This window comes from Sturnira hondurensis, unplaced genomic scaffold (genome assembly GCF_014824575.4).
Source record: "Sturnira hondurensis isolate 20B ecotype Veracruz unplaced genomic scaffold, ASM1482457v3 Scaffold0018877, whole genome shotgun sequence".
Lineage (NCBI taxonomy): Eukaryota > Metazoa > Chordata > Mammalia > Chiroptera > Phyllostomidae > Sturnira > Sturnira hondurensis.
Window position 1 is genome coordinate 1,461,420 of NW_028091508.1, and position 12,546 is coordinate 1,473,965.

At 42.3% G+C, this 12,546-nt stretch overlaps 1 protein-coding gene across 1 annotated transcript in view; it reads right to left on the reverse strand.

Moving 5' to 3' along the window:
• Positions 1 to 3,773: 3,773 nt before the first annotated feature.
• Positions 3,774 to 12,546, reverse strand: part of SLC26A3 (solute carrier family 26 member 3) — a 33,359-nt gene continuing 24,586 nt past the window's right edge. Inside the window, exons 18-20 of the mRNA XM_037070642.1 lie at positions 5,752 to 5,894; positions 5,563 to 5,628; positions 3,774 to 3,896 (exon numbers count right to left, since the gene is read on the reverse strand). Of these exons, the coding sequence (XP_036926537.1) occupies positions 3,873 to 3,896; positions 5,563 to 5,628; positions 5,752 to 5,894 (233 nt within the window). The 3' untranslated portion in view covers positions 3,774 to 3,872. The remainder of the gene's footprint in view (positions 3,897 to 5,562; positions 5,629 to 5,751; positions 5,895 to 12,546) is intronic.

Consider the following 12,546-nt stretch of genomic DNA (forward strand, 5'->3'; position numbering starts at 1 on the left):
TCCAGTGAACTCTCTTGTGAGGCTGGGAGTTTCTCCCACTGCTACAACCACCACAGGTTTTTACAGCTAGAGTTTTTTAGTCTTTCTTTTCCCACATTCAAACCCTGGATTGCATAGTCTGTCTTGCTCCACAGTTGTTTTTTCTGGTTTATATGCACGCGGATGGGGAACCACCTAGTCCTCTAGCCGCCACTGTGCTGTGAGTCCTCTCCACCCCAGTTGCCCATCTCTGCCCCTCCTGCCAGTCTGAATGAATGCTTTCTGTTTAACTCCTTGGTTGTTGGACTTCCATACAGTTTTGATTTTCAGGAAGTTCTGGTTGTTTTTTGTTTTTAAATTTGCTGTTGGTTTCTTTTGATTGTGTGAGGAGGCAAAGTATATCTACCTACACCTCCACCTTGGCCGGAAGTCTCCATTTTGTTTAGTTTTTTTTTCTGAAGTTTTGTTCTATTCTTTCATTTGGGCCATGCTTTGTCTGCTCATTTTTTCAGCCTCTCTGTGCTGGTCTCTATGTATTAGGTAGAGCTGCTATGTCTCCCAGGCTTGGTAAAGTGGTCTAATATAGGAGGTGTCCTGTAGGGTCCAGTGGCAAATCCTCTCCTATTACCCATTCTGAGTAGTTGAGCTGTGCCTACTGTGTGGGCTGTGTGCCACCTCTTGTAGTTGTGCTTTGATTGCTGTTGGGACATCCACAATCAGTAACTCTTTGTGTTTTGTCCAGGCTCATGCAGCATAAACTACAAAGTGACTTGCAGATGGCTACTCCCTGTGCTAGGCTTGAAGGTGGGCAGGTGAGGCTAAGCTGTTAAACAATGCTAATTATGGCTAGTGTCAGGCCTGGGGCATCTTAACGAGAGGTATAAAAGGTACAGGGCTCACTGAAGCATGTTGCTGCTTTTGAGCTAATTTAGGACAATTTGAAGCATGAGCCAAGATAAGCCATTCATATGGAAAATCCAGTGGAAATGGCTTGGGTTGACCAGCAAGTTAGGTGGGTAGAGCCTCTGGGAATCACCAAGGTAGGACAAACTGTGTGGCAAGATTGATGAAATCTCAGATATGGCAACTGCTTCCCCACTCTGTGGCTCTGTGCAGGGAGGACTCAGAAAAGGAACAATGACCTCTACCAGCACTTCTGTCTAGGAGAAAGCTGTACCCCAGCTCTCACCCTGGTGCCAGACAATTCAGTTCTATCCTCTGTGTCTCTGATTCCTTTCAATCTGCTGCCTACATGCTCTAGTTCAGAGGGAATGAGTGTGGATAACTTTGTGCATGCACCCTCTAAGAGGATCTTCCAAGGAGTCTAGTAGTTTCTTTATTCCACAGCCTAAATCCATACTGATTTTTAGAATCAGGAGTGTGGACACTTCCCTTTCTGGAACTAGAACTCTTGGCTGGGGGTCCTGGTATGTGGCTTGGACCCTTGGCTCCTGAGATATCCCTTCCTATTTTTATCTGACACAAGTGGGTGAAGGACCAGCCTATTCTGTGTCTATGCCTCACTACCAGGCATGATGTAGTTTCTTTAATTCCATTGTTGTAGGACTTCCATTCAGCTGTTTCTGGTGGTTCTGAATGGTGGTTGTTCTATAGTTTACTTGTAACTTCATGTAGTTGTGTGAGGAGGCAAACCATGTTAACTCATGCTGCCATCTTTACTGGACGTGGACCCCACATTTACAATTGATAAAGTGTATTGATGTTGAAAGGAGGGCACCAAATCATTTTTCTGTTGGTGCTGATGTTTAATTTCTAACTACTATAGAAATATAATTTGCACCAAGGACAGAGCCAGTGAAAAAAAGTATGTGGGCTAAATCTCATGCACTAGCCAAATTGAGTTTTAGAGTTGCTATTCTGTCCTGCAAGTTACAAGCAAGTGTAACAGGTGGTCAGGTCAGATAGCTGGGAACTGGTGAGATCCCAATCTGGAAGAAACCCTGACTTGCCAGAGCCAGCACTGCCACCACAAAAAGTTGGGGAGAAATGCTGTGGCAGCAGATTGAAATGGCCACAGCAGGAGGCTGCTTCCTGAGGCAACAGTAAACAGTCAGTGTGTGTCCCCATAAGCTGAACAGCTCATGACCCAGCAAGAGGGAGATTGTACTGAGGTTCCATGGGGCTGAAAAAGTCAAAGCACAAATGTATGGTGGAGGTTAGCAAGCTGCAGTAGGGGCCGGGTGCCCTGTGATTGGGCTGATACCTAGTGCTTTACATGGGACTGGAAAGCTTGTCACACGCAAAATGGTGGTTTGAGAAAGAGCTAAGACAACTGGGACAAACATAGCCCACCTTGGCCCACATGGTTAAAAAGGTGGACATTCCCACAGCACATGGGATTTTGGGAATGGACTTTAAAACAGAATGTGTGCAGAAGCCTCTCTCTTTTTTGCCTCCCACCTCAAGTTGGGGAGCACTCATGGGACCAGCAGACACCAGGCCCACTCAGGGCTTAGGCCTCACATGGATGGGAGCCAGCTTGCAGAGGTAGAGTCTCTTGCTGAGACATGCCTTGATGAGTGCCAGCCCTTGGGATGCTATAGCCCTGTACAGGCATATGGGCCTGGACTGCTTCAGTGCAAGGAGGCTGAGAACAGCACATTAGCTGGGAATACTCCTCAACCCCAAAGTGCAGGCAACCTTGGGCACGGGAGCCCTATTAATGGAGCTTCTCCTACACAGGAATCTAGAGTGACCTGGCAGCGTACCTCAGGCCCCAGGAGAAAGGGGAAGCTGCATGAGATGATGATGACTCTAGAACTCAATATGCACACCAGAGAGAGAGAGAGACAGACAGAGAGAAACAGAGAGAGAGAGAGCCTGAGGTTGGAGACCCATTTGTGTAGTTGCCATGAGCTCCAAAATGACAAATAATATGGGGCTAAGTGTCTGGACACTGCTCTGGTCCTGAGGGTGATTGGTTTTCTGTGCTTTGCAGATGAGGTTGGCTCAAAGGTGGAAAGCTCCAGCCCCTTCAAACTGGGAACCCTGGTAGTAAGAACCTCTTTTCTTCCCCCAAAACTTCTGTGTTGCGCTTGTACATGGTGGCAAGCAGCTGGACCCCAGGCTGCCCAGTTATATAATGACCAGCAGTGAAGAAAGAGTCAAACCTTCTTCTGCTATCTTTTCTTTCCTCCCAGGAAGACCAGCAAGAACCAGCTACTCACCAGATTTTCCCTTCAATTTTTACTTTTTTGCCTTTTCAGTTTTTATCTTTTATTAGCTTATATAACTTTTATATTAAGAGCTTGAGAAAAATAAGAATTTGCTTCAAAAGCTAGTTATGGAAAAACTGTCTCTAAATCTGGATAGGAGTCTGGATGCTTTAAAAAGCTGTAGTGGTAATCATAAAATCTGGACAAAGAAGTCTCATTATAGGGAGGTTAAAAGAGTCTCATGTAGCAAGCTTCCAGTCAGACCACTATAAAGGGGGCTCACAGTAAGGATGTTGCAGAAAGCAGACAAGAAATTTAACATAACACATCTGTATAAACTGCTTTTTTAAGTGGAGCTATATTTGTATGAGCAGTATAAAATGCAAGATTCAAATCAGTGGTATAAGTACATTGTAAAACATGCATGAAAATAGTGACTTGGATAGAAATCTGTCAGTGCTACAAAAATACATATAAACAAAAAAAACTTCTTCCTCTGACAAATCTACAAGCTCTAAAATTAAGAGTGCTTAGATAATTTTATACTACATATGTGAAAAATACCAAGCTAGAATAATCTTGTTCCAAAGTTTAGAATATAATTCTGTCAAATAAAAATATTCTTCATACAATGTATGAATTTATCGATAACTTTCTGGGTATGAAGTTGTTCTTTATGTGGCAATCCGATGAGAATCCCTCTGAATTATATATTGATTAGAATTTTGTCTCAACTGATACCTGGAAGAAGACAGGGAGTTCTTGTTTAAAAAAAAACAACTCATTGAGTTTTATCCCTTTCAATAATCATATCTTACATTTAAAATGTGATGAATCTGATTAAAATTAGGAGCTAGAATTTGCCTGAGTCATCAACAATTTTTTGTCTTGAATTTTAATAATAAAATACCTTTCATTTCAACTTGGTTAACATAAAACCATGAATACCAGGTTGTAATATAAGTATCTTTTGAAGGTCCAATTTAACTTACAGTAACAATACAACTTTTTGTAGCAATGTATTTCTTCACATGTGTTTCACGGGGCACTCAACTCCAAGGGGCTATTTATGTTGGCCAGGAACTCTCACCTCTTACATAAATCACCACTGGTGGCCTATCCGTGACTGCTGATTTATCGTCCTCTATGCAGTGCAAGGAGCTGGAGTTAAATGTTTCTCTTTTTAAATGCAGAGGAACATATGTAAAATGCTGCTGATTATATTCTGTTGGTTGGTTCTTAAGATTTGATCAGCCATCGAGTTGAAATTCTGTTGCTAAACTTTATCCTCTAAAACTTGGTGTTAACTCTGAATCTAGCTGCTGGACAGAGGGTTGCAGATGAGGCTCTCGGGGCGAGGGGAAGGGATGGGCTCAGGCAAGGTGCTAGATTTGGGTTTCTCTGGAATCTGCCTTGGGAGACAGTCATGGTGCTCTTCTCGATTCTCCTCTTACCTTAGGCCTACATGACTTTCTGGAATAGCTTTTTTCATCTAGCCTTTTTCTACTTAATATAACTCTTAACACTTCTTTATTCCTAATCTAAATTCTTCTTGCTATATTTATTAGACCTTTCTTCCTGGTATACTTTGAAGACAATCATTAGATTCTTTCTCAAGACCCTCACTTCCATTAGTCTTTCAACAAAGGATAGAGCTGGTATAGTAATAGTGAATAAAGCACAGGTCCTGGCATCAAATCCTGTTGCTGTCACTGTGGTGTGTGATCTTAAGCAAATTGGTTAAGTTCTCTGAGCCCCCCTAATTTCCTCATTTGTGAAATGAAGATATCGTCTTCACATATTGTTGTAAGAATTGAGATAATGAATGTAATGCACCTACCATGTATCTGGCCTACAGCATTTTGTGTTTCTGCCTTTTCCAAATTATAGACATTTCCTTAAAGGAGATAATACTCTAAAGACGAATGTTTTAGAATGAAATGGGACTATCCAGTTAAGTGATGACTTGACAACTCTTTCTGGTAAGGAAGAGAAGGAACTTAACTTTCATTGCTGGGCTAGGCACTGTACTAGGGACTTACCACACACCTGGGAGTCAGGAAGTGTGTATTAGCTTCTCAGCTTCATTACTTATTCATCTATAGATGGAAAGAGCAATACTTTCCCTATCTCATGGATTATTACGAGACCAGAATAAGATTTTGGTTGTAAGTACTTTATAAACATAAAAAGTTTTCTCTATATTATACTCAATCTTGCATTAACAGAGATCTTGTATCGCTATTTTCCATCCTGTTTCTCCTGGTCTGAGTTGTTTCACTCCAAGTTCATATGGGACTGGCATTGCTTCAGTTGTGTAGGGACGAAGCACAGATCCTCAAACAAGTTCTGTGTTATGTTGTTGTTACATCTAGTAAATATAAAACTGCTGAAGAATCAATCTTACCCTACATTCTCGATTACGTAATCCTCCATTTGTATGTATGGTGAAATCAAATTTTCTATCATTTTCCTGAAAAAAGAAAACAGAATTATAGGTTAGGGAAAATATTTTTAAATATTGAAAAACAAAAGGAAATTTAAGAAGTAAAGATAATTAGTTGTGCAAATATGAAGGTCAACAAAGAGCTGGTACCTGACTGGAATTAAACTTTGAAGTACTGTAATCCTTTTTCATCAAAATATGCAAAACAGCATCGTGGATTGTTAAGAAAAATATTGAGTCCTTGACTTCATCATCAAAAAATTGACAGCGTGCAAGCTTCTCAATGAAATCATCTGAATAGAGAAAAAAAGAATAATTGTTAGGAAGAAATAACTATTTGGCTATAGGTTTCTCTTTGAGGCTGGGGATTCTAATTTTCATTTGCAAACATACAGAACATATGCTCATAGACCAGTGCTATGTGGCAGTTCTGGGTTGCCAGACCAGTTATTTATCAGGTACTTACTGTAGTCCATTTCCTCAAAGCTGCTGGGTTTCATCAGAAAACATCTTTTCTGGGCACCCCACATTACCTCTCCAATCACCTCTGAGGAATCTCATTCTTGTAGGCATTAACCAGCACTTGTTTGCAAGATCACTCACCCAAATATTACCTCAAAGTCCTGGATAGGTAATATGAAGGATCAGAAGATAAATTACACATGAATCTTGCCCTCAATGATATAAGAACATTTATGTATACCAATAGTAATGAAAGGAAAAGTACTATAGAATATTAAAGGCAGAAAGAATCTGACCTTTTCTTTACTGTTTTCTTAGTTTTTAAAATAATTACCAGCACATAGTAGGTCCTCATATTTTTGTTGAATGAATAAGAGGGGTACAGATTATGTGCTATGGAAACTCAGAGGAAGTAGGGTTAAGATTGTTTCCTCTTGCCCTGACCAGTGTGGATCAGTTGGTTGGGCATCATCCTGCAAAGAGTAAGGCTGCTAGTTCAATTCCCGGGTAGGGGACATGCTTGGGTAGCAGGTTTGCTCCCCCATCAGGGCACATACAAGAGGCAACTGATCGATGTTTCTCACATCAGTGTTTTTCTCCCTTTCTTTCTCCCTCCCTTGCCCTCTTTATAATTAAAAAAAACTATTAAAAACATATTTTTCCTTGGTGGGTATCTGGGAAGACTTGACTAAGCAGATACCATGAAAAGAATGACTAGGATTTGGAGAAAGATGGAGGGACAGTGAATATTTTTGTTAAAAACTGAGTGGGATGCCAGGCAGCAGAAGCAGAAGAAACAGATACTTTCAAAAAGATCTGAGATGATGGAGAAGGAATAAAATTACGTAATAGATTAAAGGGTTACTGAGCTCAAGAGAACTAGGCTGTATCTGTAGATTTCAGGGATAGGATCCTGTAGAGAGGCCAAACTGAAGATGCCAGTTTCATGCCTCCTTCAGGATCTGTGATTTCCCCCAAGATACTGTCAAGGTTACTCCCTCACCTCATTCCAGTCTCTGGTCAAATGCCATGTTATTGGACATATTTGATCGCCTGTCTAAAATAGGATCATCTGTGCTACTCTATCTCTTAACCAGTTTTTTCTTCACTGAATCTATTACCTGAATATATTTTTATTTACTTATTATCTGGCTTTCCCTCTAGATTGTAAGATTTATAAGGGCAGGGGCTTGTCTTATTCACAGCTGTATCCCTAGCACCCAGAACCTGCCCTAGAAGAGTGTCACCTAGTGGGAACACAACCACAGAGCAGCAGAACACTGTGATATGTGTTTTCCGGGATGCAGTCTGAAGACCACAGCGCTCTGTCTGGGGAAGCTAGGAAGTTCTCACAGTTAATAAAGGATGAATTCTAGAAGGAGTTTTCTAGTCAGAAAATGGAATAGTGTGTTTAGACACAAGGACACTAGTTAGAAACTTGTTCCCCAGGGCCTAGATGAAAAATGATAAAGATCTGGATTAAGGCGTGGAAATGGAGAGGAAGGGACTGATTCAAGAGGCGATATCCACAGGTGACTCACTGGATGTAGAGAGAAGGGAAGAAGAAGAAATTAAAGATGAGCCTAGAGTTTCTACTCTAGGCAACTGAGTGAGTGGTGATGGAGTGACTGAGGCAGGAAAGGAGAAGGAGTGGTTTTTGGAGGGAGAATAATATATTTAGTTTTGAACATGTATATCTGAGGTGACTAGTATACATCCAAACAATTGAATACATGGATCTGCACCTCAGAAGAAAGGCCTGGGATGAAGGTATAGTTTGGGAATTCATTAACAAGATATACTTGTAGCCACAGCATGCAGAAGATTGACTAGAAAGAGTCCATGGTATTAGGAATATTGGACACATATATGCAAAAAAATGAAGCTAGACCATTAACTTACAACACTCAAGAATAAACTAAAAATGAACAAAAGACTGGCAGAAGGGGTGGAGACATGAAATGGGTTGGTCCTAAACCTATGTGAGGTAGATAAAAACTTCAGAAGGATATCTCGGGAGTGAGGAGTCCTGGCCCCACATGAGGCTCTCTAGCCCAGGGTTCCAGTGTCAGGAAGATAAGTCCCCATAAGTTCTGGCCCCCAAAACCAGTAGGGATTGAGTTGGTAGAAGAAACTTCCAGGGTCCCAAGCAGTTTCTCTTAAAGAACTCACATATGGACTTGGACTCACTCCTTCTGAGCTCCCGCACTGGGGAGCAGCTGAAAAGGCACCAGTGGCATACTGGGAGGAACTGATATGTCTGGCATCAAGGGAGCTGGGGGACAACTTTCCCTCAGAAAGGAAGGTGGGCAGAGGCCATTTGTTCCTTTTTTGAGCCCTCCTGCCACAGAGCCACAGAGCCAGCAGCTGGATGTCATTTCTTAGACTCCATCAACCTGGCTAACAATATTTGCCCTCCCCTGGAGATCCCCTGAGACTCCATCCCACCCAAATTATGGGCCCACCCAAACTGTTAACCATGACTTTTCCATATGAATAGCTGATCTTGGCTCATGCTTCACAACTTCTTAAATCCTCTCAAATAAGCAACAGCCAGTTTGACTGAGACCCCAGTCCCCATACCTCTTGCTAAGTAGCCCCAGTCATGGCACTAGCAGCAGCCAGCCTAGATTCATAGCCTGGCTTCACTTGGGAATCTCCAAGCCCAGCACAAGGAGCAGCCATCTCAGATTGATTTATAGCTCATGCAGGGTACCCTCAGGCAGAACACAGGTGGGGGTGGAACTTGGCCTGCACCACCCAGGAAAACCCAGAGCCTGCACTCCCAGTGGATAGCTCAGACCTCACTGGAGCACCACCAGCCTGCCCCTGCACAGCTTATGCTCCACAGAGAGAGCACAGGTGGGTGATCTGTAGTTATGGCCAGTCTTTGTTGCTAACTAGCCTGGGTAAATCCTTCCCATTGGCCTGCCACAGCTATCAAGCTCAACAAGAGGAGGGAGTATTCAGCCTACAGGAAGAGAGCACCTTGATCAAGTACCCAGGTTGTTTGATAGGGGAGGCTGTACCTCTAGACCCCATACGACACCTACATCAGTAGGCCACACTACTAAGATGGGGAGTCATAGCAGCTCTGCCTAATACATACAAACAAACACAGGGAGGCTGTCAGAACAAGGAGACAAAGAAACATGGCCCAAGTGAAAGACACAGATCATGACTCCTGAAAAAGAACTAAATGAAATGGAGATAAGCAATCTCTCAGATGCAGAGTTCAAAACACAGGTTATAAGGATGCTCAAGGAACTTAGTGAGGACCTAAACAGCATTGAAGAGATCCATTCAGAAATGAAGGATACATTAGTTGAAATGAAGAACAATTTATAGGGAAACAACAGTAGAGAGGAAAGCTGAGAATCAAATCAATTATTTGGAACAAAAGGAAGAAAAAAACCAACCAATTATAACAACAAGAAGGGAAAAGAACCCAAAACAATGAGGATAGTATAAAAAGCCTCTGGGACAACTTCAAGTATAGTCCAACATTCCATCATAGAGGTGCCTGAAGGAGAAGAGAAAGAGCAAGAAACTAGAAATCTATCTGAAAAAAAATAGTGAAAGAAAACATCCCTAATTTGGTGAAGGAAATAGACATGCAAGTCCAGGAAGTACAAAGAGTCCCCAATGAGATGACTGCAAAAAGGCCCACTCCAAGACACATCATAATTAAAATGCCAAAGGTTAAAGAGAAAGAATCTTAAAAGTAGCAAGAGAAAATCGGTTAGTTACCTACAAGGGAGCTCCCATAAGACTATCAGCTGGTTTCTCAAAAGAAACTTTGCAGGCTAGAAGGGATGGGCAAGAAATATTCAAAGTCATGAAAAGCAGGGACCTACAGCCAAGATTGCTCTACTCAGCAAAGACATCATTTAGAAACAAAGGGCAAATAAAGAGCTTCCCAGAGGAAAAAAAACTAAAGGAATTCATGATCATCAAAGCATTATTATATGCAATGTTATAAGACCTTAGTTAAGAAAAAGAAGATAAAAATGAATAATAAAATGGCAATAAATTCATATCTATCAAAAATTGAATGTAAAAAACAAACCTAGAAAACAGGAAAAACAGAGACAGACTCATGGATATGGAGAGTTTTTTGGTGGTTGTCAGATGGGTGCAGTCATGGAGGAATGGGTGAAGAGGTGAGGGGATTAAGAAGTACAAATAGACTTCCGCCAAGATGGAGGCATAGGTGGAAACACTGTGCCTTCTCCCACAACCAAGTTTGAATACAACAACGGTTTGGAGACCAAAGACACAGCAAAAAACAGAAAACTGAGTTATATGGAAGTCCGACAACCACTAACAGCTCAACGGGGACAGTAAGAGGGCGGAGCCAGCAGCAGAACTGGGTCGGGCAGGACAGATCCCCCGACCTAGACGCGCAGGCAGCCCGGAACCAGTTGGGGTGCGGGGCAGACTGACCGCGGTTGCACATTCGCGCACAGTGAGACGGACCACACAGGCCCCAGGGGGCAAGGGCTGATGGCGGTGGCACACTCGTGTGCAGAGGGACAAAACGGTCAGGCCCAGTAACAGTGGCAGCTGCAGCACCTGTGGGGGCTACAGCAGGAGGCAGCAGATGGGATGGCATTGTTCCTCATTGACCCCGCCCCCACATACAACGTCACAACCCAGCGACTTAGTTGCCCTGCTCTAGTGAACACCTTAGGGCTCTGATCCTGCTACGGAACAGGCACAAACAGCCCGAAAGATGGCGCAAGAAGAACTCAAAGTCCCAAAGCCAATAACTCTAAGTGACCGAGAAATTGCCAGCCTCTCAGAAGCACAACTCAAAACACTGTTTATTAGGATGCTAACAGAACTGGTTGATTATAGTCACAAATTAGAGGAACATATGAAGGCTAAACTAATTGAAATGAAGGGAGATGCACAGGAAACCAATAGCGATGGAAAGGAAACTGGGACTCAAATCAGTGGAATGGACCAGAAGGCAGAACGAAAAATCCAACCAGAAAGGAATGAAGAAATGAGAATTCAAAAAAATGAGGAGAGGCTTAGGAACCTCCAGGACATCTTTAAACGTTCCAACATCCGAATTATAGGGGTACCAGAAGGGGGAAAGAAACAGCCACGAGTGGAAAACGTATTTGAACAAATAATAAAGGAGAACTTCCCCAGTCTGGCAAAGGAAATAGACTTCCAGGAAATCCAGGAAGCTCAGAGAGTCCCAAAGAAGTTGGACCCAAGAAGGAACACACCAAGGCACATCATAATTACATTAGCCAAGACCAAAATGAAGGAGAGAATCCTAGAAGCAGCAAGGGATAAGGGGACAGTCACCTACAAAGGAGTACCCATCAGACTGTCAGCGGATTTCTCAAAAGAGACCTTACAGGCAAGAAGGGGCTGGAAAGAAGTATTCCAAGTCATGAAATCCAAAGACCTACAGCCAAGATTGCTTTATCCAGCAAAACTTTCATTTAGAATGGAAGGACAGATAAAGTGCTTCTCAGATAAGGTCAAGTTCAAGGAGTTCATCATCACCAAGCCCTTATTATATGAAATGCTAAAGGGACTTATATAAGAAAAAGAAGATGAAAAATATGAACAGTGAAAGGACAGCAAACTCACAGCTATTAACAACCACACCTAAAACAAAAGCAAACCAAGAGGACAGCTAGATCAGGAGTGGAACCATAGAAATGAAGAACACATGGAGGGTTAGCAACAGGGGGGTGGGAGGAGGAGAAGGGGGGAGAAGGCACAGAAAATAGCATAGATGGTAGGTAGAAAATTGATAGGGGGGAGGGTGAGAATAGTGGGGGAAATATAGAGTCTAAAGAACTTGAGACAGGTGGTTATAAACTAAGGGGGGGAGAATGGTGGGGGAGGGAGTGTGCGGGAGGAGGGGAATGAAGGGGGGAATAGAACAACTGTAATGGTATAATCAATAAAATATATTAAAAAAAAGAAGTACAAATAAGTAGTTACAGAATAGACATGGGGATGGAAAGCATAGTATAGGAAATGGCATAGCCAAAGAACTTGTACACGTGACCCATGGACATGAACAATGGTGTGAAGATTGCCCAAGGGAGTTGGGGGTACTGGGTGGAGAGGAGCAAAGAGGCCAAAATTGGGACAATTGTAACAGCATAATGAATAAAATATAATTTAAAAAGTAAAAGAAAAGATATTGCCTTACACCTATCAGAAAGGTTACCAAAAATAAATCAACAAACAACAACTCCTCGAGATAATATGGAGAAACAGGAACCCTCATGCCCTGTAGGCAGGAATGTAGACTGGTACTGCCCCTGGGAAACCGTATGAAGGTTGCTCAGAAAATTAAAAATGGACCTGCCTTTTGACTCCACGATCCCACTGCTTGGACTATATGCTAAGAATCCTGAAACACCAATTCAAAAAAACATATGCACCCCTATGTTCCTTGCAGCATTATTTACAATAGCCAAGATCTGGAAACAGACCAAGTGC